Source organism: Pipistrellus hanaki, assembly GCF_964339955.1.
Source record: "Pipistrellus hanaki genome assembly, chromosome: 1".
In the NCBI taxonomy this organism is placed as follows: Eukaryota; Metazoa; Chordata; class Mammalia; order Chiroptera; family Vespertilionidae; genus Pipistrellus; species Pipistrellus hanaki.
The window spans coordinates 97,218,312-97,235,496 of NC_140503.1; the positions used below are offsets into that span (position 1 = coordinate 97,218,312).

Genomic DNA, 17,185 nt, shown 5'->3' on the forward strand with positions numbered 1-17,185 from the left:
AGGGAGCAGGGCAAGTCCGAATGGGAGATCCAGACATTAAGAATTAAGGAAGGACAAATACCAGCCTTCCCGGAGCTGGCACCTGGCTGCCAAAAGCCAAGTCAGAACGAGTGGGGGCAGTGGCCAAGGACTGGACTCGGGAGCGAAGCAACACCACCCCTTCCTGGCTGGTGTGCAGCCCCTCCTCTAACCAGCACTGCAAGGCTCAGCTTTTAGGCTGGGGTCATAAAGTGACTTTCCAGAGACAGCATGTGACATTCAGCCCCTTGCCTCCTCCCGAGTCTGACTGCAGCCTTCAGGCTCTGCCCATCCTGCTCATCTTCTCTCTCTGCCCAAAGAATTCTGAAAATACTACATCTTGCCTACCTCACAGTGGACAAAGCCTGAGTCCACTGCAAGCTGGCCATCATCTGGTCCCATTACCAGCCAGCCTCCTGCAGTCCGGGCTTGTGCCCTCTGAGCCTTCCCAGCTCCCTGCCCTGCACCCTTTGGTCCCATCTACTGGCCTTTGCTCTTATCTTTACCACCACCAGGAATACCCTTCCTTCTGTACACTGTCTCTGCTTGTCCTGAATCCCTCCCCCAGGAAAACTCACCTCTCCCCCTTTCCCAACCAGAGTGACCCCTCCATCCTCTATCCGCAACCATTTTCCCTTCTCCCCTCTAAGGTGCTGAGCACTGTCAGGATTCAGAGTCACACAGCTCTGGACCTAGAGGAAACTTGAACATCCTCCAGGTCTCTCTCCCCCCACCCCCCCACCACCAGTCCTTACTGCACAAGGCCCAGAGATGGGCGGAAGCTGCATAAGATCACACAGCACATTAGTGGCAGAGTTAGAACTAGAACTCAGCCCTCTGGAACCTCTACCCACGGCTTCTTGAGAACATGTGGCCTCCCCTGATGAGCCAGAACAGGACTTCTCCCAGACATTGACCTGTAATGCCTCCCAGTGTCCCCACCCCTCATCCAGGGCAGGGCCCAAAGGAAGCAGTCATGAACATTTACAAAATGAAGAAATAAAAAAATAAAAATATTTATCTAATACTTTCTGTGTGCTAAACACAGCAGGCATCAGTTCTGCTACTCAAAACCTTGGTAAGTTGCTCATTTTTGTATAGAAAATATCTTCTGTGGGGAGGAGTGAGTGAGTACACCAGGAGGGCCCTCAGTTGTGAATGTCAATGACCAGTGGACAGAGGTGGGGTGAGTGTTTGACACCCATGGTGAAAGAAGGTGTGCGGGGCTTGTGCACTGTGACCAGCTGGACATCATGGGAACCCGGTCCAGGCTGAGGTGTGTGGCCCATTGGGTAGGCAAAACGCTTGGCCATGCTGTAGACGGGGCTGCGGTTCTGGTAGACAGATGGCTCAGGGCGGGCATGCACGGCGGGCCCAGGACCTCCTGCCGCGTTCTTCTTGGAGAACCGGATGTTGTCTGCGGAGGCCAAGCTATAGCAAGGAGCAGCTCGGTTGATGGGGAGGTTGGGCCCCAGCAAGAGTGGCAGTTGGTAGTGGTTGGGGGCCGGGTTGGGGTCCATTACTCTGTATGGGCACCGGGAGCCGAAAGTGTACTGTGGGGCCCTGCGTTCTCCAGGAGGGCGGGTCTTCTCCACGCAGTAGTGACAGGAGGCTGGGGTGGAGCTCAGGCCTGAAAGTGGGCAAAGGTGGCGACCTGAGGCATTGATTAGCCTGATGTGACTTCACTAGAGCCACATTCGCTTTGGACAGGGAGACATCCAACCCTACACGGAGCTGTGGGCAGGTGAGGGTCTTAGGCTATCCTGACATTAGAATGTGACACTATTGTCATAATATAAAGACCACGCCCTCATCAGTTGCTTAGTGGTTAGAGCATTGATTGAAGGGTCTCAGGTTTGATTCTGGTCCAGCGCACGTATGCAATTACAGGCTTCATCCCCAGCCCTAGTCAGGGTGCGTGCAGGAGGCAACCAACAATGCGTCTCTCTCATATCGATGTTTCTGTGTCTCTTCTTCTCCCTTCAAATTTCTCTAAAAATCAAGAGAGAAAAAAAAATATTCCTGAGTGAGGATTAATAAAAAGAAAAAGACATAAGTGTCATCAGTATGACACCTTGGGCTGTCAGCATTCTGACATTGTCCCCATGGCAAAACCAAGAAAACATCCTGAAATCACTATGAGCTTATTAGCATAGCGATATTGCTGCCCCTATATGAGCCCCACTTATAACCATCACCCCTGACACATATGCATAACGTTGGCTTCAATACGTAAGTACTATGACACGGATATGGTGACATCTGTGTCTTGATGTGACATTGCAGGGAGATACCAGCATCCACAGACACACCTGAAGAGGGGAGTCATGATCCTCTGCCCCCACTCAGGTCCTAAGGGTAGACCTCCATTCTTCAACTCCCAACCCCACTCCCCATCCCATCTTACACAGGTTAGGGATGCGTTCCTCCATGGAGATCTGCTGGCAGCTGGACAGCCCAACCCGAGTTATTTTAGGGTTCAATAAGTAGCAAGGCCCAGGGCTGCATATGTCCATTATCCCTGCAAGGTAGACACAGACCTCAGTCAGTTCTAGAGTCTGTCCCAGGGGAGAACCCTTCCCCAAGAAAGGAGCGAAGGGTTTCTTCTCAATTCCTCAGGCTCTTGGGTGTTTTGGGAACCCTGAGAATTTGACTCACCTGTAAAATGGGGCTTTTCATTCTCAAGAACTTGTCCAGAGGGACAGCTGCATAGCAGCTTAGTCCACTGGTCAGTGATTGGTGCCAAGGGGTCATAATAGGCATGGTGGCTATTGTTAGTTTTAAAAAGGGGCTCAAAATAAATAAGCTTATGAACAAAATAGGTCCATAGGCATAGATGCAAGGAACAGACTTGAGAGACCTGAGGGAGGAGGAGGAAGGGGGAAAGGGAAGAAATTAGCTGAAGGACATATATGCATAGCCCATGGATACAGACAAAATGTAGTGAAGGCCTGGGGAGGGATGAGGACTGGGTGCAGGGGGGAAAGGAGGATGGGGAATACTGTAAATAATAAAAAGGGGCCAGGCCCAGAGCAGCAGCAACCAAGCCCAGAGCAGCCAGGTCGGGAGCGGCCAGGCCTGGAGCAGCTGGGCCCAGAGCAGCCGGGTTGGAAGCAGCCAGGCCCGGAGCAGCCGCATCCAGGCCGGGAGCAGCCAGGCCCAGAGCTGCAGCAGCCAGGCCAGGAGCAGCCAGGCCCAAAGCAGCAGCATCCAGGCCGGGAGCAGCCAGGCCCAGAGCAGCCGGGCCCAGAGCAGCCGGGCCCATAGCAGCCAGGCCCAGAGCAGCAGCAACCAAGCCCGGAGCAGCCAGGTCGGGAGCAACCAGGCCCGGAGTGGCAGTGGCCAGACCCGGAGCAGCTGGTTGTGGAGCGGACCAGAGCAACAGAGGCCAGGTCCGGAGCAGCCAGGCCCAGAACAGCTAGCTCCTCGCCTGCCCATGCCCCAGGGCTGCCTCTCAGACATGGCTGGAAACTTTTGGGGGAACTTGAGGGTCTGCTGAATCAAGTGATGAAGGCTTAGATCTGGATGTGTTGAGTTAGTATAGCGCTGGGGTGTTGATCTGTGAGTGCCTTGTGTGGGGTCTGGATGAGGTTGGTTGATCTATTTGGAAATGTCTTTTGTGTGAAGTGTATCCTTGGGCATGTGGAGGTATTATTGATTGGAGAAAATGCTAAGTATCTGAAAAATTTAAAGTTCTGAAAGTTTAAGGTCTCTTGCCAAAAAGAGGTTTTAAAGCTAACACCTTAATTTTAATGGAGAAAGGGGAGGACAAGCCCTTCCCACCCAGAACAGGTAATCCAATTCCAACCAGCAGCTATCTTTAAACAATGTGTTCATTTACATTTGAATGGCTACACCTTTTGATAGCCTAAGGGCAAGTTTACATGTAAACAGGTTTGCTTCTCAATTCCCAGGGCAGAAAAAACAAGGTTTAAAATTATTAGATTTTAAAATTTATTCTTAGAAGTGTAAAAGTTTATTAATTAAAATAACAACAATAACAACAACAACAACAACAAAAAAAGGAGATTGAAAAACCTGATGAACAATATTAGCTGTTGATTATAGTAAAGTTGGAGATACAGGAGGGGAGTGGACTGACAGTTCTCAGGGAAAGGGGGAGTGGTGGATGCGGGAAGAGACTGAACATAAACTGTGCACCTATGGATGAGGACAATGGGGGGTGGAGAGGGGGCGGAGGGTGGTGTGGGAACCTGGTGGAGGGGGGAAGAAATGAAGAACCTTTGTAATAATATGAACAATAAAGATTGATTTAAAAAAAAACACACACACACACACACACACACACACACACACACAATAACAATTAGTGAGGATGTAGAGAAATTGGAACCCTGTAATGTGGCTAGTGGGGATGTAAAATGGGACAAGCTGCCATAACCGGTTTGGTTCAGTGGATAAAGCCTTGGCCTGCGGACTGAAGGGTCCCAGGTTTGAATCCAGTCAAGGGCAGGTACTTCGGTTGCACACACATCACCAATGGAGGGATGTGCAGGGGGTAGCTGATTGATGTTTCTCTCTCATCTATGTTTCTAACTCTCTCTCACTCTCCCTTCCTCTCTGTAAAAAAAAATCAAATAAAAAAATGGGACAGCTATTGTGAAAAAAATAAAATAAAATAAAAATAATAATAATAATAAAAAGAGCTGGTACTGCTGGCCAAGGAAGGGGTTTGGCAGGCACCCTAGATCTCAGACCCCCAGATACATACTCCTGCCCAAGGCCAGTAGCTCCAGCTCTTTTGTGATCCAGTGCTCCTACCCTTTCAGGGGGTTCCAAGCCACCTGGATAGCCTTGGGGGCCACCATCCTCACCACTTTCCCCCAGTCTCCAGCTATTCCTGCCCAGCTGCTGTGGCAAGTGAATCCGTAAAAGCCAGACAGAAAGGCGACTCTGCTCTGCCAGCTGGACAGTGACAACATCCCTCTAAAGCTCCCTCAGGAGGTCCAGTTGGAAGGTGCCCACAGAGTTGCCTTCAGAGGGGTGGGTCACTTGGGCATCACTGCTGACATCCATCTGGACCTAACAGATAACCTTGGTGTCCAGTTCAGGGCAGGCCTGCGTTCCCAGGGGCCTGGGGCTACAGATAATGGCTCTTTTCCTCTCATTGCCACCCCCAAACATCTAACAATAACCCTACACCCAAGGTGTGGGGGACACTCACGTTTTGCTGAGTGCTGAGTGTGCAGAGTGCAGGCTGGCTCCTGGAACATGGAGCTGTCGTGGCCTAGGTAGCCTGTGCAGGATGGCCGCAAGTACTTGGCAGGCCCTGGACCTGCGAGAACAGACAGCAAGGCTCACTCTGGGCCCACCAGATCAGAGGCAGGAAGCTCCAAGTACAGTGCTCCATGAGAACATCAGGGTCTTTGCTCCCACGACCTCAAATTCCACCATCAAGCCGCTTCCTTGCCTGAAAGGCAGTGTTCCCAGGTAAATGTAATTTCCCTTGGATAGGTAATAGTTACAACTAACTTATACTGTGCCAAGTAATACACTAAGCATTTTATGTGAATTGTTTCAGTTAAGCCTCCCAACAACTCTGTAAGATAGATACTATCATATTTCCCATTTTACAGATGAGAAGACTGAGGCTTAAGAATATCAATTTGCCCAAAGTCACACAAGCTGGTAATGTGAAAATTCTGAGACAATCAGCTCAAACATTTAACCATCACTAAACCACCTCCCAAACTGAGCAATAATTAGTTATTAACAATGTAGTAAAAAGTAATATTTCTGCTTTCATTTGAGATTAAGATTCAAGGGAAGGGGGGAAGCTAAAGCTGGGTTAAAGGCTCAAATAAATCCATAGCCTTTCATTAAAGCTGGCTTCACTCCATGCCACAGCCTCCCTTCCTTTCCTACCTACCTCCCCCCTAAAAATTCCCAGCAGTAGAATCACTGCCTGCACGGTTCAGCTTGGAGGCACACATCTTCTGTGGACCTTAAAGAAAGTCTGCAAGAGAAAGAAATGGGCCAGAGTTCAGGGCAGGGTCTGGGGGGTTCTGCTCTCACCTTTGATCATCGCCATGACCACAGGGGTCTGCTTCACCTCTTGCCAAGAGGGCACCTGCACCTTCTCCTCTGGGCGCTGCCCATAGAACACAGAATTCCCGGACCCCTTGCGCTGTTTCATGGCTGGAACCAAGGACGGGACAATAGCAGCTACAGAGACATCTAAGTGGCAGGCAAGGAGCTAGGCTGGTGTGGGGCTTATTTCAGGTTCCCCTGCCCAAGCTCCTGCGTCCACTCTTCCCCACTCCAGAGGTGTCGTGGGGCTGAGAAGGAAGACAATCTCCGGCTTGAGCAGCTGAGACAGTCTAGGGCGCAGCAAGCCACAGGGCCCAGGAGACAGGACCTGGAGATGACATCACTGCAGAACCTAGACTGTGAAGCGCGGTGTTTATTTCTGTCAGTTGCCATGGTGCCTGAACTGTGGCATAGAAATTCTATGCTAGCAGCTGAGTCGTAGAACCCTGAGAATTCGACCCAACCAGGCTATATTGCCTGAAGGGTCCCCAGGACACTGGGTCAGGGAAGGGAAACAGAGAGGTGGAGTGACAGAGCCAGATCTTCACTCCTCGTGGGTACCCTAGGGGTGGGAAAAGGAATAGAAAGACTAGGTAGGTCATGGGCCAAGGGTTCCTGGAGCCTGCATAGCTCCCTACGGTGGCCCTTTACCTCTTGCCCCTACTACCTGTCCCCCAAGGTTCCCACCATGCCCTCCCTTCTACCAAAGTCTGTTTTTCCTTGGGAAAGGATCAAGCCAATTATTTCACACTAAGATCCAATAGCTTCCCAGATTTTATCCCCAAGCCAGCATCTGTAGAAATCTATGTCTAACTCAAGGAATACTTGCCTGCTGCTGGCATTTCAGGCAGGGAATGAGAAACAAATAAAGGAGGATGGAGGGGTAGTGCTGATGCCTTAAGAAGCCACTTCCTGTGCCTGTAGTCAGGAGCACCGCAGGGTGGAGGGGAGCATGAGAGGAAACATACGATAGATGTCTGAGCCCCTGGGCAAAGGAAATGCTGGAAATCTCTTCACCCTTAAAATCCCTGGTTTTGGGGGGGCTCAGGGTCAGCTTATACCAACCAGTTTCTTAGCTCAGATGGGATTTGGTGGAAATCAAGTAAGAGGGGTTTCTATTCTGAGAACAAATGACAACTGGCTTTAGAGAGGGTATCTGTCACAACACCAGTACATAGATATGGAAACTGAAACCCCAAAAAGAGAAGGACTTGCCCAAATTTTCTCCTCACATCAGTAGCAGAAACAGACCCAGGACAAAACTCCAGGGCTCTCTTTGGATCATAGCGTCTGAGCTAATGGAAATCAAAATATGCTGAGCCTTATTCCCACCAGCAGGCACAGGGAAGACGTGGAGTGGACCAGCCATACATGCTGGCATTCTAAAATCCCCTTGTCGGACCAGAAGGCTCAGAGCAGATGGCAAGGTCCCACCCAACAGCAGCAGAGCTGCCCGTGCCCTCACATCACCTATGGAGTAGCCAGGCCTCTGATTTCTGGAGAGGTGAGGCTTGGCAAAGTGGGGATTGGCCCTACTTCAGTTCGTCCGGGGCCATGGGCAGTGCCGCCTCCACACCCCATCCTCGTCAGCTTTTCCTGGAGGAAGCTGTGAGCTTACTGGGCTAGAGCCTGATGGTCTCATGCCAATAGGGGCCAGATGTGGGGCCGGGAGCTCCACCTTCTTGGGCTTGGTGGGGAGGGAAGACGGGGAGGAGTTTCCTGGTGTTTAAACCCAGGGAGCCTTCCTTCCCTCCCCCCACCTCCCACCCCTGCATTGCTCCTGGCTGTCATCCTTATGCACAGCTCTCTTGGAAAAACTGAACCACTCTACACCCCTGCTTCTGCTCTGAATGCAGAAGCTCCCTTCCCTCCAGCTTTCACAGAGACTAGCTAACCCCTGGAGACAGACCTCTGTCCTCTCCAAAGCTTCTGTTCTGTCTCTCATACACCTGCGCCTGAGAGCTCAAGGTAGAAGGTCCCTTGTCTCCTCAGTACCCACCAGGCAGTGTCTACTCCCTGTCAAAAAAGGAGCTGAAAACTCATGGCTCTTGAACACTAGCTTTGCCTTCATGTCATCCCCTCCCATCTCCACTCTGGTCAGCTTGCTGTCTCCCTTTCCCAGAGATAATTTCAAGCATGGTTCATTCCCCTCTCCATGCCTGGCCCTCCCTCCAGCCCTGCTCACCTCCTCCTCAGCTAAGAAAAGTGAGGGGTCTCCCTGCCATACCATCAGAACCATCCTGCTTCTACCAACACCTGCTCTCACTTCCCTCTGGGGTGGGGAAGGACCCTCTAAGACTTTTCTCATCTCATCTGCCTCTTCAAGAACATTTTGCTCTCCATGGTTCCATTCTTTGTTTTTACCTCTCATCTGGCCCCTTCCTAGCTCACTCTACATATCCTACATTCTTCCATCTATTACAGACCACGCCCCTGGCCCCGCACACACCTCTCCATCACTACCTGGATCCCTCCAGTCCACAGCATTTCCCTGTTGTCTGTTCTCACATCCCTTTCATGCTTCGGCTCTCCACAGGCTGGCTTCAGGCCCATCACTCAACCTCAACTATGATCTGCATGTGGAAGTTGCAACCAGTGGACACTTTCACCCTCACCCAATTAACCTCTCATCTGTCCTGGACCAAACTGACTGACCATTCTCCCCTCCTTGTAGCACTCCTCCTGGTTCTAAGATTTCTGGTCTTCCTTCCATGTCCTCGTACGCTTTCACAAGCTTCCTGGTTCTTCTTCCTCAACCAACCTTTCAGTGTTGGCACATGCTTATTAATTACAAAGGGAAAACAGTAGCTTTACAGAGAGAATCCTGGCAGGTTGCACATCAACCAAGTAATGTAAGTTAACATCATCCACAATGGGACAGAGAGGTATTGTGTGCCTCCAGAAAGGATGCACTGAGAAGGACACAGCATCTCTTCTGGGCTGTTCCACCAAAGTACATAACCTAAACCTAATTATGAAGAAACCAGATAAACTCAAGTCAGGATTCACTTTACAAAATAATATTTCTGAAATGTCATGAAAGACAAAAAAAACTCTGAAGAACTTTTCCAGATTAATAAAAACTCCAGAGATATAATAATTAAGTACAACATAGGAGCCAGAATTTTCCTTTTGTGGACAAAAGGGACCACATGCTAACCTGACAAGCTCAGGGAAGGCCTGCATGGCAGTCTTGCAAACTCAAGGACCTAAAGTAACCATAAAGGATGGTCTGAAATTAAACTTTAACTAAAAGCAGTTATGGTGGGTAGTCACCTCCTAGGCCAGTATATTCACTGACAAGATCAACCTTTACCTTATTTGAGCCTATCTGTCTTTTTGCATCTATAATAACACTAGAGGTCTGGTGTGTGAAATTTGTGCATATGGGAGGGGGGTCCCTCAGCCTGGCCTGCGCCCTCTCACAGTCCAGAAGCCCTGGGGGGATGTCCGACCGATGGCTTAGTGGACCTAAGCCATCAGTCGGACATCCTTAGCATTGCCAAGGAGGCGGGAGAGGGTCCCACCACAGCTGCTGTGCTCTCCAGAGGTGAGCCCGGCTTCCGGCTGAGTGGCACTCCCCCTGTGAGAGCACACTGACCACTAGGGGGCAGCTCCTGCATTGAGTGTCTGCCCCCTGGTGGTCAGCACACATTATAGTGACCAGTCATTCCACCATTTGGTCATTTGCATGTTAGCCTTTTAATATGTAGGATATGCTGTAGATGAGGCCCCCCTGGAAGCATAAGAAATGCAAAAAAATTTATTGTTAACTCATTCTCGAATTGCCCCCACTTAAATCAAATTGACCCTCCTGTGGGGCATGTTGTGCACCTTGGGAACCACTAGGCTTGACACTTTTCCTCTCTGAGCTTCATTTCTGAATACATACACATATACCACAGGAATTGTAATCTCTTCTCTGCCTACCTCACTGGGTTGTCATGAGGAGGTTCTGAGCTAATAAACCTAGAAATGTTTCATCAAGTAAGTGATGTCTAAACAGGAAGGGATTGTAAATTTTGAGCTCACGGGTACCCTCGCAGGTAGCAGGTGCTGGTTAGGGGAGGAGGGCATGATTGTTTCCTGGGACTGTAGCTGTGGAAGCTTTGCAGAGGGTTCCACAGGCCTTGGAGAGGTGGGCTCTGGCCAGCAGTCCTGTAGGTTGTCCCTGGAGGCGCTGGTTGGGGGGCAGGGAGTTAAGGGGGCACTGGGGGAGGGGGGCCAGGACGGCCAAAGGGGGAGTAACTGTCAAACCTTCCCGCTTGGCGCCATTCTTTAATTGTACCTGGCTGTTCCACAGCCTTACCTGCTCAGGGCCAGGGCCAGGATCCAATTTCCTGGACCTGGTAGGGCCAGGCCAGGGCAGAGCCATGCAGGCTAGGAGGGCGGGTTTAGCCACACCCCATGATTCCACTGCAAAGACGGCCTGCCTCCACCCAGGTCTGGAGTTGTAGGGAGGAGAGGCATACCTGGCCCTAGCAGAGGGGGCCCGGCAGCAACAGACCAGCCGCAGGCTCTGGGGACCCGCTAACAGGTGTGCCAGAAACAAATCAGTTTAACTAAAAGAGAGATGTTGACAGGAAGCCAGGAAGGCTGGTCAACAACCTTAACTGCTCTAACCACTCACCTTTTAGTTGAGACATTGTTAGCTGAAGCAGCCTCCACCTTGTTTGTCCCATGTAAGTTTCTGTTACTTCCTGCCTAAGTTGTTTCCCCCAAAGCCCCAATAAAAGGATGGCAGGGCCAGAGCAGGAGTAGTTCTCCCACTAGAGTTGGACTACCACCTGGCCCCCCATATCACCAAATTGAATTTCTTCAAGTCTCTTCATTTGTGTGCGGCCCTTCTCCAGAACCCGAACCCTGAATTGGAACTCTTTCCACGCGGGACGTCACCATACAGGTGGTCACCAGCATGCTATTGTTGTGGGCGCCCCTGGTGGGGTTTGAGGGGGAGATATCGGGAGTCAGAGGTGCGGGCTGCAGCTACCCGCAAGGCTGAGTCTTCTCCCCATTCAGTCAACCTCCCGTCCCCCCAGGGGTGCTGGGGCTGAGGTAGGCTGTCTGTGCAGGGAGATTGGAAGAGCTCCCCGTGGCCGCTTCCTCTTCCTTCTTTGCAGTCTGGGCTCCTGTCAGGCAGTCTCCTCAGACCCCTGGGAACTTTGACCGACAGCCCCCTTTCTGTGCATGCATCAATATATAAATTGGTCTGGGACACCACAACAGACAATTAGCATATTACCTCTTTATATGTATAGATAGCCTTGAAATGTCTGGGTAATTTCTAACTTCCCTTTTTCTGGAACCCTTGGACACAACCTAATGTGCCTGGGTGCCAGGTCAGATCCCACAAATTCCTTCATTGTTATAATGTTAATTGTTCCTGCACCCACCTAAGTATGTCTATCATTTTACTTTTTATCCAATCCCAGAAGTTTCCTCCCCCTCCACCTGTGCTTTCTCCTGCCCCTCTAGTCTATCACCAATGGACTTCATGTAACCCACCTACATCTCCTCCTTTGATTGCAACGTATAAAAGCAGAGGAAAACCCACCATTCTCCAGAGGACTATCCTAATCCACTGAGATATTGCTTCCCAGAAATTATTGACAGTTTGGCTCAAATAAACTCACAAAAATTCTTTACAGGCTTGAATGTCTTTTATTTTACTATCAAAAATGTTATTGGGAAACACTGACAAAACTAGAAAAAAGTCTGTGGCTACTTAAAAGTATTGTACCAATGTTAATTTCCTGATTTTGATCAATACACTCTGATTATGAAAAAGAAGGTCCTTGTTCTTAGGAAATACACAATGAAATATTTAAAGATAAAGGAGCAGTAGTATATCTGCAACTTACTCTCAAATAGTTCAGGAAAATACAGTATATGCACGTACATAGAAAAGAATTTAAAATGTGGTAAAATATTAACCTTTGGGAAATCTAGGTGAAGAGCATGTGAGAAATATAACTAGAGGCCCAGGCCCAGGGCATGACATTCATGCACTGGGGGGGGGGGGGGGGGGGGATCCCGGGGGATCCCCTCAGCCCATCCTGCACCCTCTCCAATCCAGGACCCCTCAGGGGATGTCCAACTGCCGGGTTAGGCCCAATCACAGGGATCAGGCCTAAACAGGCAGTCAGACATCCCTCTCACAATCCTGCCTGCCGGCCTGATTGCCCCTAACTGCCCCCCTGCCAGCCTGGTCACCCACAACTGCCTCCCTGCCAACCTTGTCACCCCTAACTGCCACCCTCCACTGGCTTGGTCAACCCCAACTGCTTTCTCCCCGCCTCTCCCCCCACCCCCCACCCCCCCCCCGCTGGCTTGATCATCCCTTACTGCCCCCCTCTACCAGCCTGGTTGCACCCAACTGCCCCCGCTACCAGCCTGGTTACTCCACACAGCCTGCTATTCAGTCATTTGGTCATCCCTCACTAATCCCAATGCAGCCTGCTGTTCAGTTGTCATTGTTACTGTGACGGCTTCCCGGACACTTTGCATATTCTTCTATTATTAGTATAGATTTTCTTGCTACTTTTCTGGAAGTCTGAAATTATGTCTAAAAAAATGTGAGGAGAAAAAAATGTTGGTGTGTCAGAGTTCAGCCCTGGGTAGTCTTATCTTCTCTTGTTGCTTCAGCCCCACTATCTGTACCCGAAGAATTCCCAGAGATATGCCTCTGGCCCAAACCATTTTAGGGGTTTTAGAGCCACATTATTTGACAGCCTGCCCAGTGTCACTTAGGTTTCTCACAAGCTTCTCTAAATCAACATGCCCAAAGCTTTTCTCGTGAGATGCCCCTGCCACCCATTTATCTCATTGAATGATATCACCAGCCATCTAAGTGCCCACACTAAAAAAATGAGCTTGTCCTATACATCTCACTTGTCCCTACTCCCTATATCCAACAATCACCAAGTGACATTGGGGAGCCTGTAACCTCCCAAAAACAGGGATTCTGTCATTTACTTTTGGGTCCCCAGCCCCCAGGATACTGCCTAACATTTCTCAAGTGCTTGAGAAATATTGTTGAATGAATGAATGACTTTATTCATTGATTGGTCAAGGAAACATCACTTCTCCTCAAAGAAGCAGAGTCCTACTACTCTCTGAGTTCCAGACACATTTCTGATGTGGCTCACTGGACTACCATTTACAGTTGTACCGATTTGTATCAGTTAGCTATTGCTGCATAACAAAACTATCCTTAAAACTTAAAGCTGTTTCTGTAGATCAGGAGTTCGAGTGGATTAGCTGGAGAGTTCTGGCTCCAGGTCAAGATGTGGCAATCAAGATGTCACAAATAGGGGCTGTAGTTACCTGTATATCCATTTTCAAGATGGCCACTCACATGAATGGTGAGTTGATGCTGTCTGTTGGAAAAGGACTCAGTTCCTCTCCACATGGGTCCCTCCACAGGCTATTAAACTAACCTCAGGCCATGCTGTCTGGCTTCCCCCAGAGCAACCAATCAGAAGAGAGCAAAGCAGAAGCCTCCATGTCTTTTATAATCTTGCCTTGGAAGTCATTCTCTGTCATTACTGCAATGCCCTATTGATCATGCAGGTCAGCCCTATTCAATGTGGAAGTTGACTACACAAGGGCATGAGTGCCAGAAGACCACTGAGAAACATCTTGGAGGCTGGCTACCACGGGTATTTTACTGCACAAGGACACCTACTCAATGGGGCCAAAATCCAAGCTCTATGTTCTTGTGTAGAGTGGCATACCCACTAAGCCCCACACAGCTAAGCCCTGCCAGCTGGCTCCAGCTGGCTCTTGGTTTTCAGTCTTGCCTCTCCTTCAAGGGATTCCCAGGAGTCACGCAGAGAGCAGGACCCTGGCATCAATACTTCCCATTGACATAACCACCAGGCACTGTCCTGCTCAGTTTCTGAAGCACTAGCACCTCTGTTGGAGAACATCATCCAAGTGCTACAGTGGTTCTACAATTTACCACTGTAGGGGAGTTTAGGGGAATGGTGCAGAGGTGAAGTGACTCACCTGAGGCCTCACAGAAAGGCTTGGCAGAACCAGATTTCTGGCTCCTAACCCCACATTCTTTCCACTGCCCTGCCCAGCTGCCAGCTCAGATCCACATCCCCTAACATCCACTGAAGCTTCATTCATAGTCCTGAGGAGATATTTCTCATCCTTTTGGGAAGCGCTCCACAGTCCCCAAATGTGCCTGCCCTATGCTAGAGCCTGAGCAAGTATGTGCACATATTTTCCATCCAAACAGGGAGTTTGTTCCCCTCCCAAGGCTTCCTCTATAGGTAGCTGGGTGTCCACTGGTGGGCACAGCAGGGTTAACAACATGAACCACTGTTTAGAAATAGTGCAACCCCAGGGGAGTCAGCTGTGGCCAGCTGGTCACAGCCACTGAAGCCACAGCCTTTGTGGATGTGGTATGCACAACGAATGTCTGCTCCTGGGAACAGAGGCTCTGAGATGGTCCTCCCACCCCCAGTCTGTCTGTCCAGAAGGGCTTGGGGCTTGGCCCAGACCCTGTTCTGGCCAGGGCGAAGTCCTGCCACTGGTCTCCAGTCCACAAACGGCTGCCGGGAGCCGCAAACATGATATTTCAGCTCCTGAATGTTGTAATTGTTGGGAATGGCTGCCCCACCCCTCCTGTGCCTGGCCTCTACACTTGGAGGAGCTCCATCAGTGCTTTCAGCCTAGAGCAGGAGCAAGACCACTCCTAGCCGAGGCCCCTGTCGGAGGCCCAGGCCTGGGGCCTGCTGCTGTGGAGCTCCTGCTCAGGAGACTGCAGGGGCACAGAATCAGGGACAAAAACCTATGTCTCTTTGTACAGTAGTGGCCTGGGTTCTGTGTCCTTCATGGCAGAAGGCCAATTCCTTGAGGGCAGGACCTGGATAGTGAAAGCACACCCAGCTCAGGTACAATCCCATGTAGAGCATAAACCCGCACCATTTACTAGCAAACCGGCTTTAGTCATAGGCTTCTTGGGTGGGGCCCAGGTCTTCAGGGTGAAAAATATGGAGTCACTCAGAATCCCAGCTGTGGCTAAGGGCAGGACCAAGCCACAGCCACAACCAGAGCAGGCACTCTTAACCCCAAAAGCACTGAAGATAACAGTGACCAGGAGGCCTGACCAACATGACTGGCTGAGTTCTGCTGGCAGAGAAAAGAGTGATGTGGGTCTCTCTTGTTTGTTCTCCCAGAAGCAGATCTCTTGGGGAAACTGAGGCAGCACATACCACAGGTCATTGTAGCTTCAGAAAATTTGGAATCCTTCTCCACTTCTAGACTGTGGGCATCCTGCTTTATTCTTTGAATGTGTTCTGAGTCTCCCTTTCCCCAAGCTGGGGTGCTGTCCTGTGGGAAACAGTCAGTCAGGGGGCAGTGGAGACCCTAACTCAGACTTCCTGCCCTAGATAGGCATGAGGAGAATGCAGAGATATCACTCTCCAGTGAGTCTGTGGAAAAGGAGGCCAGTGATGGGAACGAGGGCTGAAAGGGCTTCCTGGAGGAAGCCAGAGAGGTAGGAGCAGTCAGAGATGGTCACTGAGGACACCTGGCCAACCCAAGCTAAAGAAAGTCATGGCAAAGGTCAGAGTGCAGAGGGTCTCAGGGGCATGCTGAGGAGGTTGGGAGAGGACAATTGAGGAGCAGGCAGCAGGCATTGCCCAGTCCAGAGACTTTTGCTCTGAGATAGTAGGAAGTAGTCAGGAACCAGTTCAAAAACAATGCAGGGCCCCAACTTTCTGCCAGTCTGCCTGGCATGATGCCACTCAGCACTGGTCCTGGGTTCAAATGCTGGGCTACAGGCTGAGCAAAGGCCAGGCTTGTGTGTGCCAGAGCCCCAGCAACTTTTCCATTATATAGCCTGTTTTCTCATCGTGAAAAGGGAGCATGGTCGCCTGACACACACACTTCTCAAGAGTTGTCAAGAGACCAGGTGAATGTTTTATAAACAGGGAGGCTCAGCAGAGAAGCAAGCGTGGGTTGCCATTATTTTTCCAGGCCTATTTCTCCCTCTCGCTAGCAACAAGGCAAGGGAGGCTTCGAGCTAATCCTGACTCCATCCTGAACTGCAACTGGAGGCTCCACAGACAATGGAGTAAATCTGTGTGGGTAGAAATCAGGCAGAACATGGAAAGAGGGAAGATGGGATGGGTGGGAATCTCCTCCCAAGTTTTTGATTCATAAAGAGACAAAGCCCTTCTCCAAACTTTTTTTTTTTCATTCCTAAAATGAAAGCTCTACTCCTCCAAACAGTCTTCCCAGCAGCTGCCATCCCCCGCCCCAGGCTCACACTAGGCCAGAAATTAACCCCTAACAAGGACCAGGTGCCTTACTGAGTAGTGGAGAAGGGAGAAAAAGAAACAAGTTGTAGAATCAGCTAAGCCACTAAGACCAACTGAGCACAGCCCCACCCCACGCCTTCTAGGGTGACCTACAAGAGACTTCTTAGTCTGCCAAAATTCCCACAGAGCAGCAGCAACTGGCTTCCTAGTCAACCCCACAATGCATTTATTGAGCATCTACTATATGCAGCTGCCTCTGAAGGGGAAAGTTCAACCTTCAAGGGCTTTCCTTCAAGGGAGATGAAGAATATGAAGCTGTATGCAAACTGGAACACGGATGTGCAGCAGGACAACAGAAAAAGGTAAGAAAGGACAAGCATTTGTTGAACACTTGCTGTATACCAGGCCCTGGGCTAGACACTTGTAGTACACTAAAGCATTTAGTCCTCACAAATCCAACTTTAGGAATGAGGAAACTGAGCCCCAGAAAGGTAAAGCAACTTCTCAAGTTTGGACAGCTAAGTAAAAAATCTGAAATTTTAAATCAGGGCTGGATTCAATAGCAGTGCTCACAACCCCCTCACAGACCATCACACAGTGCCTTGGTGGTAGGAGTGCTGGGCTTGGAATCAAAGACCTGGTTCCACTTCTTAGCAGCTGCGTAGACTCGCTCAAGCCCCATAAGCTCTCTAAGCCTCGGTTTCTTCATCTCAAATGGGACTTAATTTTGTTGCAAACTGAGATTTTGTTATACACATCGTGAGAATGCTACTGGTCAAGGGGAGAGGCTGGGGAGAGAGTACTTGGTGGGATGGGGTTGAGGGTGGGCTTAAGCAGGC

General features: G+C 50.1%; 1 protein-coding gene across 2 annotated transcripts in view; it reads right to left on the reverse strand.

The window, feature by feature from the left end:
- Window positions 1-1,066: 1,066 nt before the first annotated feature.
- SNX33 (sorting nexin 33) overlaps window positions 1,067-17,185 on the reverse strand; it is a 98,325-nt gene continuing 82,206 nt past the window's right edge. Inside the window, exons 2-4 of one of the 2 annotated variants that reach the window (XM_084905735.1) lie at window positions 5,204-5,314; window positions 2,426-2,539; window positions 1,067-1,648 (exon numbers count right to left, since the gene is read on the reverse strand). In XM_084905735.1, the coding sequence (XP_084761861.1) occupies window positions 1,167-1,648; window positions 2,426-2,539; window positions 5,204-5,314 (707 nt within the window). In that variant the 3' untranslated portion in view covers window positions 1,067-1,166. Of the gene's footprint in view, window positions 2,011-2,425; window positions 2,540-5,203; window positions 5,315-17,185 lie in introns of both variants that reach the window. The other variant, XM_084905737.1, reaches the window with a different exon arrangement.